General features: G+C 41.2%; 1 protein-coding gene across 5 annotated transcripts in view; it reads right to left on the reverse strand.

Annotated features, from left to right (window-relative positions):
- Positions 1-5,600: 5,600 nt before the first annotated feature.
- The window catches only part of prrc2b (proline-rich coiled-coil 2B), a 73,088-nt gene continuing 55,082 nt past the window's right edge, over positions 5,601-23,606 (reverse strand). For all 5 annotated transcript variants that reach the window (XM_059638386.1, XM_048558641.2, XM_048558642.2 and 2 more), the window contains 4 exons: positions 21,338-21,429; positions 20,637-20,742; positions 18,482-18,703; positions 5,601-11,181 (listed from right to left, as the gene is read on the reverse strand). In XM_059638386.1, the coding sequence (XP_059494369.1) occupies positions 10,984-11,181; positions 18,482-18,703; positions 20,637-20,742; positions 21,338-21,429 (618 nt within the window). In that variant the 3' untranslated portion in view covers positions 5,601-10,983. The remainder of the gene's footprint in view (positions 11,182-18,481; positions 18,704-20,636; positions 20,743-21,337; positions 21,430-23,606) is intronic.

Below are 23,606 nucleotides of genomic sequence, written 5' to 3' on the forward strand. Positions count from 1 at the left end.
GTGCATAGAATATTACAGCGCAGTACAGGTCCTTCGACCCTCAATGTTGTGCCGACCTGTGAAGCCAAACTGAAGCTCATCTAACCTACGCTATGCCATTATCATCCATATGTTTACCTAATGACCATTTAAATGTCCTTAAAGTTGGCGAGTCCACTACTGTTGCAGGCAGGGCATTCCACGCCCTTACTACTCTCTGAGTGAAGAGAATCTTACATGCTCCATTGAAGTCACTTCATATTTTTCTAAACTCTGATAAGTCCATGCCTAACCTTCACAACCTCCCATTAATTTCTCCATATCTCAGATGAAGGCCATAAGTTATCGGAGCAGAATTAGCTCCTTCAGCCCATCAAGTCTGCTCTGTCATTTAGTCACAGCAGATATGTATTTCCATTCTATTCTTCTGCCTTCTCTCCACAACCCTTGATCCCCTTACTAATCAAGAACCTGTTCATTTCTGTCTTAAAGACACTCAATGATTTGGCCTCCACAGCCCTCTGTGGCAATAAGTTTGATAGGTTCACCACCCTCTGGTAAATCTCAGTTCTAAAGGATTGTTTGTTCACTCTCAGACTGTGCCCTCAGGTCCTAGTCTTTCTTACTAGTGAAAACATCTCCACGTTCACTCTATCCAAACCTCTAGATATTCTGTAAGTTTCAATGAGATGCGCCCCTTCCTCCTAAACTCAAAGTATAGACCAGAGTTCTCAACGACTCCTCATACGACAAGCTCTTCATTCCCAGGGTCATTCTTGCAAACCTCCTTGGACTCCCTCCATTACCAGTACATCCTTCCTTAGATAAGGGGCCCAAAACTACTCTCAATATTCCAAATTCAGTCGAACCAGAGCCTCATGCAACTTCAGCAGTACATCCCTGTTCTTAAGCTTTTGTCCTTTTGAAATGAATGCTAACATTGCATTTACCCTTCTAACTGCCAACTGAACTGGCATTTTAACCTCTACAGAATCCTGAACTAGGATTCCTAAGTCCCTTCATGCTTCAGATTTCTGCAGCCTTTCCCGATTCAGAAAAGAGCTTATTGTCTCTATTCTTTTTAGCAAAGTGCAAAACCTTTCATTTTCTCACATTGTACTCCATCTGCCACTTTTTTGCCCACTCTCCTAACCTGTTCAAATCCTTCTGCAGCCTCCCTACTCTGTCAACACTACCTGCCCCTCCATCCATCTTCATGTCATCTACCAACATAGCAACAATGCCCTCAACTCCTTGGTCCAGATTATTCATGTATAACGTAAATCAACCCAGTGAACTTACTCTGGCCTGTCTCTAAAGAAGCATATCTATCCTGAGATAAGGGGATCAAGATTATTCCCAGTATGAACAGGTGTGGGCTAATTAGTGCCTTGTATAATTTTAGCAGGACTTCCCAAATTTTATAAACCCATTGAAATAAAGACCAATTATTTAGTTTGTCTTACTAATTGCCTGCTAAACTTGTTTACTAGCGTTTTGAGATTTGTACAGGAGCACCCTTAATCCCTGTGCTGCCACTTTCTGCAGTCTTTCAATATTTAAATAACCTATAGCTCCTCACTTCTTCCTGTCAATGTGCATAAATTCACATTTTCCCACATTATATTCCATCTGCCAAATATGTGACCATTCACCGTTACCTGTCTGCATCCATCTGTACAGTCTTTGTGTCCTCGTCATCTAGAGTCATGGAATATTAAAGGCACTGAAAGATACACTTTGGCCTATCTGGTCTGCAGTTTTAGTTTTATCTTTCCACCTACTTTTGCATCATCTGTAAACTTGGTGACACTTCCCTCATCCAAGTCATCAATCTATATTTTGCATAATTGTGGTTCCAGCACTGTGGCACTCCACTTGTCACAGGCTGCCACCTTGCAAATGTCCCCTTCATCCCTTGGTCCTCTATTAACTAGCAAATCCTTGACCAAGACCAACATACTGCACTCAAAACCATGCGTAGTTGCATGTTTAACACTCCTTACAGTGCTTACATTTTGAAGGATTGCAGAAAATGGATTTATTTCAAATTTTGTAGAAGTGCTTGGAGAGGTTTATTTAAAGTAAGTCACTGAAAGTTAACTGAGATAACAAAGTGTGGGGCTGGATGAACACAGCAGGCCAAGCAGCATCTTAGGAGCACAAAAGCTGACATTTCGGGCCTAGACCCTTCATCAGAAAAGGGAGAAAATTCTGAAATAAATAGGGAGAGAGGGGGAGGCAGACTGAAGAGGGATAGAGGAGAAGATAGGTGGAGAGGAGAGTATAGGTGGGGAGGTGATAGGTCAGTCTGGGGAGGATGGACAGGTCAAGGGGGCGGGATGAGGTAAGTAGGTAGGAATTGGAGGTGCGGATAGGTGAGAGGAAGAACAGGTTAGGGAGGTGGGGACGAACTGGGCTGGTTTTGGGATGTGGTGGGGGGAGGGGAGATTTTGACACTGGTGAAAGATACATTGATACCATTAGGCTGCAGGGTTCCCAGGCGGAATATGAGTTGCTGTTCCTGCAACCTACGGGTGGCATCATTACGGCATTGCAAGAGGCCCAGAATGGACATGTCATCTAAGGAATGGGAGGGGGAGTTAAAATGGTTCGGGACTGGGAGATGCAGTTGTTTGTTGCGAACCGAGCGGAGGTGTCGTGCAAAGTGGTCCCCAAGCCTCTGCTTGGTTTCCTCAATGTAGAGGCAGCCACAACGGGTACAGCGGATGCAGTATACCACACTGGCAGATGTGCAGGTGAACATCTGCTTGATGTGCAAAGTCTCCCATTATCACTGAAAGTTAACTGTTGTATATTTTTAATGTGGATTCCTTTAACAAGAATATAACGTGATCAGAGATAGCTGAGAATGTGGAACTCGGAATACAAGTCAATCAGCCATGATCTTATTGAATAGACTAAGCTCAAGGGGCTGAATGGTCAACTTCTGTTCCTAATTTGTATATGGGCTGTTTCAGTTACATAGCTTCATTTCAATTTCTGAACGACTGAATATGATTTTTGACTGTTAAGTCTGTTAACTTAGTCCTTGATTCCATTTACAGCATTTTTCTTAGCTTTTCAATCAGCAAGAATTCATCAGCATGCAATTCCAAATGTGTTCCACAATTGCATTCTGAAGTATCAAGTAGAATTTTACTATAAAAATACGTTTAATTGCTTATTTGCCTCCACCTATAGCAGGCATTTGTCAGAATCGGAGGTTGAGTGAACAGATATGAACCTGCACAGTGCCACAGACATTGAGCTCCTTATCAATTCACAACAAAGTGAAATAACAAAAGTATGCATTGGGTCAGAAATCCAACCATCATAGGTTATATCTACTGTCAACATGTAGTTGGTTTGATAAAGACCAGGAGAAAATCGATCGAACACGGTATTGTTGCCGAAGTAGAAGAGTTTCTGGTGGATGTCTGACTGCACAGTCAGCGGGTGTTCTGATGTCCAAACAGAGAGACAAACAATCTGCGCTTCACTGACGCAAGAAGATAACAAAAAACCAGGGTTGCAGTGAAAGGTAACTGAAGCCTCTGCAGATAGATTTAAGCAATTCTAAATTTACATCAAATTTATGAAAACGTTTATCTGTATATTTAAACTCTGACAAAGCTCAGGCCATTGTACCAAAATTAATTCTGCCTTCATTACGGAAAGGGTCAGCTACAGGACAGAAGAAACTCATAGGAAGATGCAACTACCGTGACAATATAGCCATACTTCAGAATAGATTATCCTCCAGATAAATCTCGGACTCAAAAATAAAAGCCATAAGCTGTATCATTCTAACCGCTCTCCTGCAGAGGACAGAGTAGGCAAAATGTAATCTCAAAGGTGATCTTGGTTACTTGATTACTTGGTCAGCGCTAGTATCACACTTTAGCTCTTGGTATTTTCTCATCCCCTTCAACAAATTGATCCAGGCAGGAAAATAAAACAAAAGGAATGCAAGTAGGAGGAGCAGGATTAGACCACACGCAAATCTGAGAACCCAAGAAACACAAGACAGACGAGGGGAAATTGTCAGTGGAAACGTTACACTGCTCAAGGAATGATGGCAGCAATACAAAAAGACAAATCCTTTTTACCCGAACAAATAACTAAATTAACTTAATTTTGGAACAATTAAATTCCAAAATGCTTGACAGCCAGAGCTGGCATATCAATAATCCTGCTTCCGAATAAATTACTCACTTAACAATCTTGAACCTAAGTTTAAGAAAAATCTTCCTTTGGCTCAAAAGTGATCGACTTTCCTCTGTGGTCCTTAAAATACACAGATATACTTAAATAAACCAGACAGGGAGAAAGATAAAGAATCTACATAGCTCATTCTAAAGTACTTCACAGCCAATAAAGTGCTGTCACTATTCTACAAAAGAAACTCTGAATACAGCTCAGCAATAACAGTTTAAATAACGATTCACTATTGAATAAAGCTTGGCATGTGAATGGACATGAAAATTTGAATGTGTGGTAAAGATACACAAGAATTCGGTTCCAGGAATGGTGAACTTCATTCGTAGATTGGTGATGCTGCTGTTACTCATGAGAAGGTTGAGAGGTTTGATAAGTGTTCAAAATCATGCAGTTCGGACAGGGAGCAAACTTACTTTGATCATTAAGAATCAGAAGAGATTTGGTGTCAAGTGACTGGCAAAAAATTAACAGTGACATGAGGAAAAATGTTTTTATGCATCAAGTGGTTAGCATGGACTGTGAGCTAAAGATGACTTTTGGACTGTGGGTAACAGCTTGTGTTAAAAGTCCAACAAGTGGGGAAATTACTTGCAGGTTGGTTCCTGATCAAAAGGCTCTGTAGACGCTTCGTCACCGGGGAAGAGCATCATGTTTAAAGTTATAGCAGAAGCTGGCTATTAATGAGGTCTGTACCTGGGAACTGGTTCCTGTAAGTCTGGAGAAGACCTTGTGTTAAAGCAGATGGCAGGTGTTGAACGATCATGGAAACTTTGTGCAGGAGATGATCAGTCTGTCAGAGAGTGGTCAGAGTTTGAATCGGGTTTTGGACTGTGTTTTCTACGGAGGAAGAGTCTGGCTATTGTGGTATGGGTGAAAATTTGAAAGCTCCCTGTCTAACCTCTCTTCTCAGCTTCTGGAAGTTCACAGAATAGAAATTAAAGTTATAAGTATTACTCCCTTTTACCTGGGCAAAATGGAAAAGTGATGTTTATGGACAGTTTCAGAAAAATCAACCGAGAAACCATCATCCAAGCCTGTGGGATAACACATCATGAAAACCACTTACATAACCTGACCAGTTTTGTTATTTTGTTTATCCCTTAACTGTGTTTGTCTGTTGGTCTTTTGTGTGAAAGAGGTTGCAAAAGGTTTTTGGGTTTCTAGCATAAACCAACTAATTACTTGACTTTGCTCCACTAAAGTTACTATTATTAATAAACTGTTGAGTCTTTTGTTTAAGATACAAATTAATGTATGGAATTGATTATTTTCAGAATCTGGGATTGGTTATTCAGAAATCTATTTAGAAATCACTAAAGTCAATTTTGAGAGTCTTTGCAAGTTTTAATTTTATTGTGTTATGAATACAAAGGTTGAAATTCCGATTAGGTTCAGCTGCATGCCTCCGTGTTATAACACTATTCAGGACTCTCCTTCCCGTCACCTGAGGTGTGGTGACCCTCACGTTAAACCACCAGTCATCTCCCTTTAACGAGAGTGGCCGTTTGGTCCAGTAGGATTATAGCAACTTTACCTATACCTACAATATTAAAAATACCGCACCTAATATTGATGATGCCCATTACCATTGTAATCAAACACACTGGAAGGAAAAAAGATAACACTTTATTTGGTCATGTGAAAAAAGCATCAGCTGCTTTATTTAAATAAACCAGATCCTTTCATATGGAAAGAGCTATTACAAATCACATATTTGAAAGGATAAACAATAGGTACTGAACTGTAAACCAGAGGCCAGCACACACTCAAACAGTTCAAGCCTCATTAATAAATAACTCCTCAGTGTACACAACATATCCACTGTCTGTCCTTTCAAATATCAAATCTACACGAAAAAAACAAGAATAGATAAGGCCAAAAGACTAAGATGCACGTTTCTGGTTATAAACAAACAGAATGTTCCATGTAAATGTCTATAAAGCAATCTTTTCAGAGCTTCTAACTCTTATTGGAATAGAAGTCCAACTTTATTAAAAAAATTATATAAAAGAATACAGAGCCGGGGATCAGAACATTCGTAAGATATATACTCAATAACACATCAGGAAAGCATAGAGAATGTAAAAATGTCTCTGCTTCCCATCTTATAACAGATTCTGATATGTATTTGATTAATCTAGTCATAAACATAAAAAGCATCAACTATAATACACTTCTCCCTTTCTGGGTGAACAAGCTTCTCTGAAAACCAAATAAAAAAATCACGGAACTGACAAAGGTTAAGATGTTCAGCACCACAACAGGGGCATACACGCGATGAAAATATTGAAAGTGAACCTGCATCAATTAAAATCATGCTGAATATCTTTACTGCACAGGATGCAACAGTAAAACACAGGGGGATTGAGGGAGATCTTTTCTTCAAATTGCGGAAACTCCCATCCGAAAACATCCTTGGATTTCTTTTGTTTCACAGTGGTAATTACCACACCATCGCTGCCCGCAAATAACTCGTTAACTACGCCACTGTACATTATAAAATCAAAACAATTAAAACTTTAATAACTATATAATGCTGTACAACATTTAAGTCTTTCACTTGACAGCAAAGAACTAAATTGGACACTTTGCAAGGGATTAGTTAAGGAAGATATAAGCCAACAGATTTCTGAAAACGTGCACATGTCTTTTGGCCCCACCATTACACAGAGTTGTCAGACAATATATAAATAATTGATCACTGTGAAACATACCCTTTTTGTTGGCATATTTCTGCACATCAGTACATATTAAATAATGTAGTGTTCAGAAGAGACCATTGATTCAGAGGAAGAACTCTTCAGTGGGACAGTTTCACTGATTACACGAGTGCTCTGAGCAATGCATTAAGGGGATATCTATTTTATAGCAAAACCATTGCCCTTTAAAGGAGTTTTTTTTAAATGTGAAAGGAATCTGTTTTCTTTTATTTAATCTGCCTGCCATGTTGAATCTGAGGTGAATTATTCCTGCTTAAATAAAAAGCGAGGAGCAAGCCACAGGTTCCCTATCTATAATAATGTCAGACAGAAGCACAAAACAGTTGGGGGCTGGCAGCTGTAATGTGGGCTGTGGGAGATGATTATCACCCATTTGTTGGCTAGGTTGCAACACAATCACACACAGTGGTGCTTAGGGCTTCAGTGGCAAAAGCTCAGAGACGGAGTCTCAAGTACAGCATCACAGATCTGTTCATTAGTACTGTAAAAGAAAGCTTGTGTGAAATCCTTAAACTCGTGGGAAAACCCCAATTAAAATGGGTTACAATGCCAACAGCACACAACTAAAAGAAAACAGAAGACCAAGTGGAAGGCCAAGGATCCAAGTTCCAGAGCTGCTTGCCACTTCACTCCCTTGGAACGCACCTCAGTCTACACACTTCTCCATCTCTTAGGAGGGGAGCAAAAAGAAATCAAATAAAACATAGATAGAGCACTCAGATTACAAGTGCTTCTTTAGCCAACTGGGCATAGAGTTTTACCAGAATTGTCATGGAAAGCTTTACAATTTCAGACCACTTTATGATCCATTAGCAAGTCTGCTTTCCCCATTTAAAACCTGCAATTCAAATAAACTGCTTTGCTAGAACACAGATGACAATTTCTACCCAAGCTCTCAGTTAAGCTGCACAGGGAAAGAGCACCATTGCTACTCTCTGAAGCTACAATAAAATCATGATGAAGACAACCTCATTTCTCAGATGGTGGCTCTGTGTCTCAACTAAAACAGCAGAACCTTTAGGGAGAATCAACAGGCTGATTAACAAATATCTGATGAATCATCTAAAGGGTAGCTTTTGACAAGAGAATCCAGGTTAGCAGCTCAGGTTCTTGGTGATTTCTCCACCTAACTACAAATGATAAATGACTTTTTTCTTTGATGTTCTTGCATAGTCAATTGCAAAGCAAATGCTGAAGCCAATATTCTAATGAAGCTGATGAACTTGTCACATTTATAAGCTACTGTAAAATCCTGGTCCTAGTTACCAAAGTACTGGGTTAATTCTGCCACAATTAATTTCAGCATGTGACCATCAGGGTAAACAAGCTCTTTGGGAAAAGAAATTAAATTTTAGATTCGTGAAATAAAATCCATAAGGACAGATTAAAGTTAGAAAAGAAGTAAATAGTGGCACTGAGTGGAGGTTATGCAAAATAGGCGAAGACACAATCAACTCCATTCCTCCTCTTCCACATGAAGAAACAAGCTTAAAGTGAAAACTGCAATAGTTTTAAAAGAAGTCTTGTCAATTGGGCTCAAGAACTGAAAGATTTAAAAACTTATCCACTTTTTTTGGGCTCTTACCAACCACATGATTCACTGCCTCTTATCTGACCACCTTCCTAATTTTCCCCTCTAATTACAAAAGAGTGTAACATACTCAATCCATCATCTGTCGACTGTACTTAAATGACCCTCAATGCCACAGCATTGCACAATACTGATCGACACGATATTGAGTCCAATCCGGCCAGCAATATAAGAAACTAAGATGACACAATCATTAAAATGTTAAATTGGATTTTCTTCATTAGTCCTTGAGGACTAATCAAATTAAAGAACTATTACAAGGATGACTTTAGTAATATTCCTGATTAATTCCTGCAAGTTTAATTCCCAAATTTAATAACTATAATCAAATATATAAAAATTATAATTTGTCACAACACCAAAGAAAAAGTGAATTGGCAGCTTCCATTTCAATAAAAACGTTAACCGTTCTGCCTAACTCTGTCATAGCTATTGTCTACATCAGGTTCTACCTAACAACTTAGACCTCACTGGTGACACACTTGAAAACCAAGGGCTTAATTCAGTCTGGAGGACGTCTGCAGTTTTGAACTGCTGTTGCAGAGTTCAGTGTGGTGCTATTATTTAGTTGTGTGCATCTGAAAATCTTGAGATGCCCTATCCCTATCAGCTAATACTTCAGCTGAGACACTAGTCCGGGCTCATTAGCATGAACTTACAGCAGTATTCTGAATCAGTTCTGTGGCAGCAAGAAAGTTACTGGAATTGCCTCTGACCAGACGCAGGGGCCCAGTTGAAAGGTAGTGCACAAATCACGTTCAATATTACCATGCAGTACAAACTCCAATTCAGCAACATTGTCAAACAGACCAGCTTATACCAACAGAATTGATGGTGGCAAGTAAGTTGAATTAATTCCTCCCCACTACATTTGATCTTTACAATAGAGGGTGAATGTCGACATAGGTCACTGAGCAGAATGTCCATTGTGGAACTTGAATCCTTGGATTCTAAATTTCACGACATGCGATTCAGTCCCTTGCAGACAAATGGAGGACAAAATTCATGCTGGACGTGCGCTAGAGAACAACGTACAGTGGATGTGTAAAAATCTAAATACCAAAGATAAGGAAAGTTTACCCTTAATAGGACTATCTGCAGCAGTCTATTAATACTGATGTTAAAGTTGCCAAGTTATTGCAGGAGCCCAGAACTACATATGCACATTTATTTACTGTATTTATCCACATGCATTATACAGGTCATGACTGAAAGCATGGTACTACCTTTAGTAAATGAGTATCTATTCCTTATTTGGTGTCATGCTTCTTCAGGAAAGGATTCTTGATTTGCAAAGTCTTTCTTCTCAAAGTAGTCATAGGAACTTCTGTGCTGGATTAGAACCAGTCATATTTTACGCTTTAAGAAAATATGTGTTAACGGCCAACTTGAAATGGTTCAACTGTCTATTCTGGATATACAGCCAACTACTCCATAACCCATTCTTAATTGTTTAGGGCAAAGAGTACTGTATGAAGTAGTTTACACACTCAACATACTCTGAGGATATAATTAACTAATTTACTAAAATTGCAGGCTAGCAAATTTGGAAAGCAATTTTAAAAATATGCAGGTAAAGTATGTATTATTGGTATTTTTTGTTACTGCTACATTTGAATGGTGTAGCCATAGTCCTGCACGTGTAAATGAACAGTAAAAGACTATGCAATGAAATAACCCCACAGCCACCACTGTGTGAAGTAAAAATTCTGCTGTGATTGTAATTTAATACCGTTTAATGTTGTGCTGCACTGCTGAACATGTACAAAATGTGACGCTTTTAAAACCTTCTGCTATTGGAGTTTTACCTGTCAGTAATGAACAAGCTGAAACATAATTTGTCCTGAACAGCCTTATTTTTCCGTACAGTGTGCCCAAAACAAATATAAATGGATTATAGAGTGACAACGTACATCTGTGTTTACCTGCATGGATGTCATAGGCACATATTACATATGCCACCATATTTCTGATTTTTATCCCCCATTCATAAAGTAACTGGTCAAAGTTAGGTGATGCATCAGGTTTTGATGCAGTGACATCAGGCGCACCATGCTGTGTAGGAAAAGAAAACAACGCAACATGCCAACAGTCAGAACTCAAACACAATTGTTCTGTACAGCCAGACTACACCACTTCAAAAGGATACTCTCTTGCCTTAGTGGGGTGGAAATCTTGAATTCAACTGTGGTTATCGAATTAAGAGTTATTCTCCAATGAATAGTAAAAAAACCTCCAAGAGTTCACATTACCTTGCACTGGTATCTGTTTTACTCTCTGCTTTGTCAAGACTGAGCAGCAAATGAAACATCAAACCTTTTTTTAAAAAAAATGAAGTCTTAGCATTCCAGAAATCCCAAGTCCATTCTGATTTTTATATATAGATATATATCAATTTTTTTAAACTGCGGGGATCATTATGCTTCCCCCATCTTCCACTTTAATGCCATGGTGCTCAACTGGTCCAGTTCAAACAGCTCTCTCCTGTGTCACAGCTTCGCTGGCTGGGTCCTGAATATTCGGTACATTTAAGTTGGGGTTTTCTTCTCCATGATCAGCAATAGCAGTGCCTGGTTCTATTTTCTGGCCAAGGTTAGCGAGCTTCCCCTGCTGATGCTGTTCAAAGAACTTCTGGGTCAACTGCAACACCTCAGCTCTCTGCTTAGCCTTCAAAAGTAAATTTAATAAGTTTTTAGAATACCACTTTAAACATGTCCAGCTCACAAATTACACGAGATCTGGATCTGAACCTGACTTTTTTGGAAATTAATGTCTGATGAAATATGTCAAATTAACAGTAATTTAAAAGGCAAAAATTGAATGTGTGTGGTTTCAGATTTCAGCCTGGGAGTGACAGCAATGTTGGCAGGATGCTATTGTGTTTGGTGTGCTGGTTGTACAGGACGTTGTGGAGGCCAGTTATGGAGTACCGCGTACAGTTCTGGTCGCCCTGCTATAGCGAAGATATTATCAAATTGGAGAGGGTGCAGAAAAATAATTACAAGGATGTTGCTGGGATGGAGGGTTTGGGTTATAAAGTGTAAGGAGTTGAGAGGTGACCTTATGGGGAAGGACACTGCAGGGGATGGGCACATTAGAAATGTGGAGCCTATTCAAGGAAAAGCTCCTGTGTGTCCTAGATTAAGTATGTACCTGTCAGGCAGGGAGGAAGCTGTAGAGCGCGGGAGCCGTGGTGTACAAAGCAAGTGGAATCTCTGGTCAAGAGGAAGAAGGCGGCTTATGTTAGGATGAGATATGATGGCTCAGGGCGCTTGAGGGCTACGAGGTAGCCAGGAAAGACCTAAAGAGAGAGCTCAGAAGAGCCAGGACGAGACATGAGAAGCTGTTGGCGGATAGGATCAGGGTAAACCCTAAGGCTTTCTATAGGAATAAAAGAATGACGAAAGTAAGATTAGGGCCAATCAAGGATAGTAGTGGGAAGTTGTGTGTGGAGTCAGAGGAGATAGGGGAAGCACTAAATGAATATTTTACAACAGTATTCACTCTAGAAAACGACACTGTTGTCGAGGAGAATACTGAGATACAGGCTACTAGACTAGGTGGGATTGAGGTTCACAGGAAGAGGTATTAGAAATCCTACAGAGTGTGAAGATAGATAAGTCCCCTGGGCTGGATGGGATTTATCCTAGGATCCTCTGGGAAGCCAGGGAGGAGATTACCGAGCCTTTGGCATTGATCTTTAACTCGTCATTGTCTACAGGAATAGTGCCAGACGACTGGAGGATAGCAAATGTGGTTCCCCTGTTCAAGAAGGGGAGTAGAGACAACCCTGGTAATTATAGACCAGTGAGCCTTACCTCAGTTGTTCGTAAAGTGTTGGAAAAGGTTATAAGAGATAGGATTTATAATCATCTAGAAAAGAATAAATTGATTAGGGATAGTCAGCACGGTTTTGTGAAGGGTAGCTCGTGCCTTACAAACCTTATTGAGTTCTTTGAGAAGGCGACCAAACAGGTAGATGAGAGTAAACCGGTTGATGTGGTGGATATGGATTTCAGCAAGGCGTTCGATAAGGTTCCCCACAGTAGGATATTGTACAAAATGCGGAGGAATGGGATTGTGGGAGATATAGCAGTTTGGATCGGAAATTGGCTTGCTGAAAGAAGACAGAGGGTGGTAGTTGATGGGAAATGTTCAACCTGGAAACCAGTTACTAGTGGTGTACCGCAAGGGTCGGTGTTGGGTCCACTGCTGTTTGTCATTTTTATAAATGACCTGGATGAGGGCGTAGAAGGATGGGTTAGTAAATTTGCAGACGACACTAAGGTCGGTGGAGTTGTGGATAGTGACAAAGGATGCTGTAGGTTGCAGAGAGACATAGATAAGCTGCAGAGCTGGGCTGAGAGGTGGCAAATGGAGTTTAATGCAGAGAAGTGTGAGGTGATGCACTTTGGTAGGAGTAACCCAAAGGCAAAGTACTGGGCTATTGGTAAGATTCTTGGAAGTGTAGATGAGCAGAGAGATCTCGGTGTCCATGTACACAGATCCTTGAAAGTTGCCACCCAGGTTGACAGGGCTGTTAAGAAGGCATACAGTGTTTTAGCTTTTGTTAATAGAGGGATCGAGTTCTGGAACCAAGAGGTTATGCTGCAGCTGTACAAAACTCTGGTGCAGCCACACTTGGGAGTATTGCGTACAGTTCTGGTCACTGCATTATGAGGAGGATGTGGAAGCTTTGGAAAGGGTGCAGAGGAGATTTACTAGGATGTTGCCTGGTATGGAGGGAAGGTCTTACGAGGAAAGGCTGAGGGACTTGAGGCTGTTTTCATCAGAGAGAAGAAGGTTGAGAGGTGACTTAATTGAAACATATAAGATAATCAGAGGGTTAGATAGGGTAGATAGGGAGAGCCTTTTTCCTAGGATGGTGACGGCGAGCACGAGGGGGCATAGCTTTAAATTGAGGGGTGAAAGATATAGGACAGATGTCAGAGGTAGTTTCTTTACTCAGCGAGTAGTAAGGGAATGGAACGCTTTGCCTGCAACAGTAGTAGATTCGCCAACTTTAAGTACATTTAAGTCATCATTGGACAACCATTTGGACGTACATGGAATAGTGTAGGTTAGATCGGCTTGAGATCGCTATGACAGGTCGGCACAACATCGAGGGCCGAAGGGCCTGTACTGTGCTGTAATGTTCTACGTTCTAATAAAGGTTTATAAAATCATAAGGGCATAGATCAGATGAAAAGCAAAGATCTTTTCCCCTATGGTAGGGGTTTCAAAACTAGACAGTCTAATTTTCAGCTGACATGAGAAAGATTTAAAAGGATGCTGAGGGGAAAGATTTTCACAAAGTGGGTGGTTCATATAGAACATAGAACATAGAACATAGAACAGTACAGCACAGAACAGGCCCTTCAGCCCACAATGTTGTGCCGACCATTGATCCTCATGGATGCACCCTCAAATTTCTGTGACCATATGCATGTCCAGCAGTCTCTTAAATGACCCCAATGACCTTGCTTCCACAACTGCTGCTGGCAACGCATTCCATGCTCTCACAACTCTCTGCGTAAAGAACCTGCCTCTGACATCCCCTCTATACTTTCCACCAACCAGCTTAAAACTATGACCCCTCGTGCTAGCCATTTCTGCCCTGGGAAATAGTCTCTGGCTATCGACTCTATCTATGCCTCTCATTATCTTGTATACCTCAATTAGGTCCCCTCTCCTCCTCCTTTTCTCCAATGAAAAGAGACCGAGCTCAGTCAACCTCTCTTCATAAGATAAGCCCTCCAGTCCAGGCAGCATCCTGGTAAACCTCCTCTGAACCCTCTCCAAAGCATCCACATCTTTCCTATAATAGGGCGACCAGAACTGGATGCAGTATTCCAAGTGCGGTCTAACCAAAGTTTTATAGGGCTGCAACAAGATCTCACGACTCTTAAACTCAATCCCCCTGTTAATGAAAGCCAAAACACCATATGCTTTCTTAACAACCCTGTCCACTTGGGTGGCCATTTTAAGGGATCTATGTATCTGCACACCAAGATCCCTCTGTTCCTCCACGCTGCCAAGAATCCTATCCTTAATCCTGTACTCAGCTTTCAAATTCGACCTTCCAAAATGCATCACCTCGCATTTATCCAGGTTGAACTCCATCTGCCACCTCTCAGCCCATCTCTGCATCCTGTCAATGTCCCGCTGCAGCCTACAACAGCCCTCTACACTGTCAACGACACCTCCGACCTTTGTGTCGTCTGCAAACTTGCTGACCCATCCTTCAATTCCCTCGTCCAAGTCATTAATAAAAATTACAAACAGTAGAGGCCCAAGGACAGAGCCCTGTGGAACCCCACTCACCACTGACTTCCAGGCAGAATATTTTCCTTCTACTGCCACTCGCTGTCTTCTGTTGGCCAGCCAATTCTGTATCCAAGCAGCTAAGTTCCCCTGTATCCCATTCCTCCTGACCTTCTGAATGAGCCTTCCATGGGGAACCTTATCAAATGCCTTACTGAAGTCCATATACACCACATCCACAGCTTGACCCTCATCAACCTTACTAGTCACATCCTCAAAAAACTCGATAAGGTTTGTAAGGCATGACCTACCCCTCACAAAGCCGTGTTGACTGTATTTGATCAAGCCATGCTCTTCCAGATGGTCATAAATCTTATCCCTCAGAATCCTTTCTAACACCTTGCAGACGACAGACGTGAGACTTACCGGTCTATAATTGCCGGGGATTTCCCTATTTCCTTTCTTGAAGAGAGGAATTACATTTGCCTCTCTCCAGTCCTCAGGTACGACTCCAGTGGAGAGCGAGGATGCAAAGATCTTCGCAAGTGGCGAAGCAATTGCATTTCTCGCTTCCCAAAGCAGCCGAGGACAAATCTGATCCGGGCCTGGCGACTTGTCAATCTTAATGTTTGACAAAATTTTCAGTACATCAGCTTCCTCTATCTCTATCCATTCCAGCATGCACACCTGCTCTTCAAAGGTTTCATTCACTACACAGGTCGTTTCTTTCGTAAAGACAGAAGCAAAAAACTCATTTAGGGCTTCCCCTACCTCCTCAGGCTCCACACACAAGTTCCCTATGCTATCCCTGATCGGCCCTACTCTTTCTTTGACCATTCTCTTATTCCTCACGTAAGTGTAAAATGCCTTTGTGTTTTCCCGGATTCCTTCTGCCAAGCCTTTCTCGTGCCCCCTCCTGGCTCTCCTCAGACCATTTTTGAGCTCCTTCCTTGCCTGCATGTAATCCTCTCTAGCTGAACTTGACCCTAGCTTCCTCCACCTTATGTAAGCTACCTTCTTCCTTTTCACTAGAAGCTCCACCGCTCTCGTCATCCAAGGTTCCTTTATCTTACCCCGTCTTGCCTGTCTCAGAGGGACATATTTACTCATCACTCCCAACAACTGTTCCTTAAACAATCTCCACATGTCTATAGTTCCCTTACCATGGAACAACTGCTCCCAGTCCATGCTTCCTAACTCGTGTCTAATCGCATCATAGTTTCCTCTTCCCCAATTAAATATCCTCCCATTCTGCCTAATCCTCTCCTTCTCCATAGCTATGTAGAATGAGAGAGTGTTATGGTCACTATCACCAAAATGCTCTCCCACCACAAGATCTGATACCTGCCCCGGCTTGTTTCCGAGCACCAAGTCTAGAATGGCCTCTCCCCTCGTCGGCCTGTCAACGTACTGCGTTAGGAAACCCTCCTGAACACACCTTACAAAAACAGCTCCATTCAAATCTTCTGCTCGAAGGAGGTTCCAATCAATATTAGGAAAGTTAAAGTCACCCATTACAACAACCCTACTGCGTCCACACTTTTCCAAAATCTGTCGACCTATGCTTTCTACAATCTCCCTGCTGCTATTGGGGGGCCTGTAGTAAACCCCTAACGAGGTGACTACTCCCTTGCTGCTCCTAATTTCCACCCATACTGACTCAGTAGGCAGATCTTCCTCGACAATGGAAGCTTCTGTAGCTGTGATACCCTCTCTGATTAGTAGTGCTACACCCCCTCCTCTTTTTCCCCCCTCCCTATTCTTTTTAAATGTTCTAAACCCTGGAATATCCAGCAACCATTCCAGCCCATGAGAAACCCATGTCTCTGTTATGGCCACAACATCATAGCACCAGGTACTGATCCATGCTCTAAGTTCATCACTTTTATTCCTGATACTCCTTGCATTAAAGCAAACACACTTTAACCGATCCCTTGGTTCCTTCCCAGGAAAATCCTTCCCACTAGCTGGTCTACCTCTTGCTACTGCCTCACCTGCATCAACGCTCACCTCTGGTATACAGCTCAGGTTCCCACCCCCCTGCCATACTAGTTTAAACCCTCTCGAACTACTCGAGCAAACCTTCCACCCAGGACATTGGTCCCCTTCCAGTTCAGATGCAACCCGTCCTTCTTGTACAGGTCCCACCTTCCCCAGAAGGCATCCCAATTATCAACATATCTGAAACCCTCCCTCCTACACCAGCTGCGTAGCCACGTGTTCAGCTGCGCCCGCTCCCTGTTCCTCACCTCGCTATCTCGTGGCACCGGTAGTAAACCAGAGAACACTACTCTGTTCGTCCTGCTCTGCAGCTTCCATCCTAACTCCCTGAAATCACTTTTTATATCCTCAAACCTATTTCTGGCTATATCATTTGTGCCAATATGTAACACGATTTCTGGCTGTTCACCCTCCCCTTTCAGAACTTTATACACCCGATCGGAGACGTCCCGGACCCTGGCACCAGGGAGGCAACATACCTTCCGGGAATCCCGATCTTGCCCACAAAATCTCCTGTCGATTCCCCTAACTATCGAGTCCCCTACCACGAGTACTTTTCTATTCTGCCCCCTTCCCTTCTTTGCCACAGTGTCAGGCTCAGTGCCAGAGAACTGACTACTATGGCTTTCCTCTGGTAGGTCAACCCCCCCAGCAGTATCCAAAACGGTATACTTATTGCTGAGGGGAATGCCCACAGGGGATCTCTGCACTGTCTGTCTGTCCCCTTTCCTCCCCCTAACTGTAACCCATCTATCCTCGTCCTGAGCCTTAGGAGTGACCAACTCCCGATAACTCCTCTCAATTACCCCCTCTGCCTCCCGAATGATCCGTAGTTCATCCAGCTCCAGCTCCATTTCCCTAACACGGTTTTCAAGGAGCTGTAGCTGGGTGCACTTCCCGCAGATGTAGCCAGCGGAGACGTGTGCCACATCTCCCAACTGCCACATTTTGCAGGAGGAGCAAGCAACTGCCCTAGCATCCATACCCGACTTATCTGAACACCCACTCAATACTAAAGCAGAAAGCTTACTTCAAGTAATAATAACAAACTTATGTTCAATAGAGAAAGTTTAGAATGAACCTTACCTTATTAACTAGGTTAGAGGAGGAGGGCGGGTGGGAGACACTACAGTTGTAGAGTCTCGGGTTAAGCCGCCTTGCTGATATATATGGTCACTGCTTTATATGCTCCACTGCATATGTGGAATGAACTGCCAGAGGGAGTGGTAGATGCAAGTGGGGTTACAACATTTTAAAGTCATTTAGACAGGTACATGAATAGGGAAGGTTTAGAGGAATATGGGCTGAGTGCAGGAAAGTGGGACTAGTTCAGTTTGGGAAACTTAGTCAGCACGGACGAGTTGAACTGAAGGATCTGTTTCCGAGTGTACATCTCTATTGACAACATAAAGGAATATGTTATTCCGCCCCTCCCTGGTGCCAAATGCATTGTGTACCTCATTCTAATTTCAACTCAGGTCGCTTCGTAAATTGAGGTTTAAGCTTAACATCCGTACATCAGAAAGAAACTAGTTTCAGAGTTATCATTAATCACATCCATTGGTTCTACATACAGCAGCATTCAGGTCACACACTCTGATGCAGCAGCTGTGGTGCGCAAACATGTCCACTGAGAAATTGGAGGCGAGTTAGGAAAGAAGCAAAGGGACCTGGTGTCTCTGCAGTATTTACATTCGCTCACCTTGAGATCCTCTTCTCCTCCCCTTTCAGAGTTGCAAGTTCGAATTGTGGCTGCTGGATTCTCTCGACTGGAGCTGTGCATTCGAGTTGGACGTACTGCAATGGGAGGTGCAATGGGGCCCTTGTTCATCTGTATCACAGGGCGTTGAATAGGAGTCGGATAGGTTCCAACATTGGGTGGCCTCATGTGCATGATCATGTTGCCCTGGGGTGGCGGTGGCATCTGAGTAAAGTGAAGGGGATGGTGGTAGGGAAAAGAAAAGTACAGGCTTTTCAGCAATTTAAAGTTTATAAGACTCCGTTCTATATTTCTAGAAATTAAATTGTGTCTGCTGTTCACAAATAAATTACGTCAATCACTGATACAAATTTTACTGATGGAAATTAACAGTTCATCTGTATGGGCACAATCAAGAATACCATTCAGCTCTCTTTTACCAATGCTGGAACTCAGAAAGAAATGTTATTCACTTCATCCAAGAACCTAATATTTCCCACTCCCCACCCCTCAAATATTTATGCATTTCCCATTGAGAAGTGTTAATATTGGGATCTGCTTCCAATGCACTTTAAGGAAGTACATGCTCCGTCATAGGAACTGTAAACAAAACAACAATTCCTATTGTCACTTGGCTCTTTTGTCAATCATTTTCAATTTATGTCCTCTGGTTACTGGTCTTTCTCCTGATATACTCTTTCCAAACCCTGCATTATTTTAACCGCCTCACCAGAACTTCCATAAATCTTCTACGTTCCCAGTTTCAACAGCCTCACTATGCAATTGTGAGTCCATCATCCCTGACAATACTCCAGCAAATTCAATCTGCACACTCTCCAAGATTTTGACGTCCTTCCCATATAAATTTTGATGCCTCCATTCAAAGAACTCCAAAGTTGTTGGAACACCTTGATGTTTTCTCATTTGAAACTATTCCCAAGCCCCATCCCAATTATCTGGGTCAGCTTCACTTTGACCTTGCCAATAAATAATTGCTCGGTAACAGAGAACATTAACATTAGTTTTTGTTTTGTCTAACACTCTTCAGGTTTGGCGTGCAAAAACTCAAACTCAGACGGGGAAGAGTAATTTATATAACGAAAGAAGGTGCTGATAGATTAGACCACGGTGGGCATGGAGGTGTGGCAGGAGCTCCTAACTGTCAATATTAGCTGAAGAAACACAGACCGGGCAGGTAGACTGATGGTGAAGGGCGTTAAATTGTGGTAGTCCACCAATCACAGTCTAATACTAAAAAAACTGCAGTTGCTGGAAATCAGAAACTAAAACAGAAATTGCTGAATAAACTCAACAGGTCTGGCAGCATCTGTGGACACAAGTCACTGGACCCGGAAAATTAATTCTCTTTTTCTTTACAGATGCTACGAGAGTCTAATTGCTTTTCCATTGATATCTTTACTACTTACTATTCTCTATCCTCTTCAATTTTCAAGTTAATTTAATCAACTTTTTTGAACATGATATGACACACCTTTGAGGCAAGTGGGACGTAAACCCAGACCCTTTGACTCAGTTAGGGATCCAACTTCTGTGCCAAAGTCACCATCCTTTCAATTCATATGCTTGAACTAATTCTTCATTGTTGCTTTCCTATCTTTATCAATTAGATTCACTTCCAAGAACTACATCCAGCACTGCCTCCATCTTTGATGAACCATAAAATCAAGTAATCAGCTCTATCAGCGCTTGAAACTTTGCCATGTCCATTACTTTTACAGCAGTTTATTTTTGTATAATTAAAATTACCCATTTTTTCAACATGTTCCTCTAACAGGTCTACAAATGCCTAATTTGACAGCCCAGAATAGACACTTAATGGTGTCACATAGGGTAATAGGGTAATCCTGAAAATGCTCTACCATTCAATTTAACCTCAGATGGGTTGTAGAAGTTCAGTCATTCAGTACGCTCAAAGACAGAGGTTGATGGATTTCTAGATATTAACTACATCATGGCATATGGGGATAATGTGGGGAAAATAAAGGTAAGGCAGAAGATCAGTCATGATCTAGGAGCTAACTGGCCTAAACCTCTGTTCCAGCTCAACAATGTTATTCAGAATCCTCTTAAATTTGATGCTCAAATTTTGTATTTTTGCGTTCAATTCAAACTACCTTCTCGGGGTGCAATTACAGACCTGTTGGGCATAGTGTCCCTGGATGGCTCCTGGTATATTCAAGCCCATTGAGTTGGCAGCTGGTCCAGCTCCAGATGTTTTCCCATTTGGACTTGTGCAACTGGGTCTAAAACAAAACACAATATCAACAGGAATTGTAACAAAATAGAGCTGATTTCATGTGTGGATGACAGCTCTAAGCCTTTACCACCTGTATTACTCTCAACGCAGATTCTGCACAAAAGCAGTGTTTAATGAATTCCAAATTTGCCAACATTGGATTATAGACATTTGTTCTTCACTTGGTAAGGTTACACTACTTTCGATTTTGTCAAATGGTCAATTGTACTTTTCCCTTCATGATGCTAAGCTCACAGAGACTGTCTACAGTATTTCTACCTATGGATGCCCATATTTGGAATATTTTCCAGACCAAGAACTTGAACAAATAAATATTATTCTTCATGCAAAGAAGATTCATCACTGATTATCTTCAGCAAGGATCAAGTGCATTTCTCTTTTCTCGTCCCAAAGGTCTTAAATTTACTTTAATTCTGTATAAAGCCATTAAGTTGTCTTGGGTTGACTGCATGCAAAACACTGGTCATCTTAAGTAATAGATCCTGACAAAATCTATTAAAATCACAATGCTCTTTTAAAGAAGAAATCTTTAAATGCATTTAAGTAAGTCCCCTTCTCAATAACATTAGGAAGGTCTGTACCTGAAAAGGTTTGGGACAGGACCTCCAGACATCCCAGAAGAAACTTGTTTGTTGTCTGCAAATTGAAATGCTTTAAGATCCATTTGGGGAATCTAAACAAAAGAAACAAGTTCATGACACTTTAAAACGGCACTAACTTTTATTCATGGCTACACACTTACGTTAATGTACTACTCAGTAACTCTGGTCATTTAAAATCGTAAAAAGGTCACCATTTAGTCCACCAAGACTGCATTCTACTTTTTGGCTTCTAACCTTTAATAATTTTTAAGAATTAATTTTAATCTCCTCAAATATAATGGAAAACTTTACTGCAAATATGATTATAGAGAAAGAAAATACTACAACAGGCTATTCAGCACAACTAATCAGTGTGGTATTTGCATACCATGTCAGTAAGCAGGTCCTAATCACTTCAAGCAATCCTGTTCTGTGATTTCTTCATTCCGCTTTTCTCTAGCATCCAATCAATACACACCTATTTTTTTGATGCCCTATTTAACTCTGAATGTGAATTGCACAGTCTCACAACCCTCAATGTAATGGAGTAGATTGTGTCCTGGTTTTAAATCTCTTGCATTTAGTTTTGCAGCTATGATATCTCTGTTTTGGATCCGCTCCACCACTGGCAGGATGCAATCTTTCTGTTGACACTACTTTTGAATGTTTTGCACCAAAGCGCTTTCAATCTGCATTACTCCAATGATAAAAGCCACAACTGCTCTGTTTTTGTTCCAATTTTCACTTTCTCATAACAGGCTGTGCTTCACTGAATCTGGGTAGGTTGATTCCAAAGACTTACTCATCAGCCTATAGCGTGAAACTTAATCTGCATTCTTCTACTATGCCTTCAACACAATCCAAAGTTCCAAGGTTCTTCAGAAAAGCATTACAAAACATAGTACGACTGACATCTTACAGTTTTGTAACAGTCTCCGATTCCCTGTTTTATACAGCATCCTGCAATTTTTGTGATAAAGCCGCTAAGTCAATTAGCTTTTCTCATTTAGCTAACCGGAAGTGTTGCTCTTAGTGTCCTCTGAACATATACCTCAAAGTCCCCCTGTTCTCAAACAGCACCAACCCTATTTCCATTCTGAGCATAACAGAACTATTGTTACTTCTTAAAAATTAAAATGCATCAGCTCACATTCACTCTATCACCCTCCTGCCCACTACATTTGGTCTTCTGTACAATTAACAATATTTTTACTTTGCTAACATTTGCAAACTTCTTCCAGGGTTAAAGACAAATCATTAACACACAATCAATGCAATACATTCTACACTGTAATAACATTATTTGTAGAAGGGTTGAAGAACAAGGAAACTTTGCAATTCCACAGGAGATTGTACCTGGACTGGTATGTACAAATTTGGTCACTCTGTGCCTAAGGAAGGATATACTTGCTTTAGAAGGGGTGCAAGAAGTTTCAGAATATTACTACTGAGGTGAAAAAATTGTCCTATGAGGAGAAATTGAGCAGAAATAGGTCTTGACACTGATGTTCAGAAGAATGTGAGGTTATCCATTAAAACAATGAAATTTTGATTAAGCACGCCAGGGTAGATGCTGAGAATTTAGGAGGGGCACAGTCCCAGGAGAGAAATTACTTTTTTAGACTGAGGCTAGGAGAAATTTCTCATTCAGAGGTTGTGAGCCTTTGAACTTCTCTACCCCAGACAGTTATGTATGCACAATCAATGAGTATATTTAAGGCTGAGACTGATTATATCTCTTGAATCCAAAGATCTGAGACCAAACAGGAAACTGCAGCAGATGGCAAAGCAGGTTTGAGGGTCTGAGTGGCCTACTTCTATTCCTTAAACTCTTGTATATCTTTTTTATAAAGTCTCCGTTTATGTCTTTTTAATTCATCTTTTATGCTTCTAGCATTTAATGTACCCTGAAACATTACTATACAAATGGGAATTTTTATTTTAGTCAATTTAAAATCCAGTGATGACATAAAATAAACTTTGAGGAAGATGTTGGGATGCAGCGAAAATGTCATTGGCCTAGTATTTCAGAGCTACAGGCTGATAGTCTAAGGACATGTTCAAATTGACCCATGACAGCTGGTGTTATTTAAAGTCAATTTATAAAATCTGGAAAGGAAAGCTAGTTTCAGCAATGGCAACTATAACAACACGGTAAAAACTCATCTGGTTCACTAATGCCTTCAAAGACAGGAATCTGTCATTTCTGTTCAGTCTGGCCTATGTGTGACATGGAATCCACAGTAAGATGATACAGCCCAGCAAAACA

The sequence above is a fragment of the Stegostoma tigrinum genome, chromosome 29 (genome assembly GCF_030684315.1).
Source record: "Stegostoma tigrinum isolate sSteTig4 chromosome 29, sSteTig4.hap1, whole genome shotgun sequence".
In the NCBI taxonomy this organism is placed as follows: domain Eukaryota; kingdom Metazoa; phylum Chordata; class Chondrichthyes; order Orectolobiformes; family Stegostomatidae; genus Stegostoma; species Stegostoma tigrinum.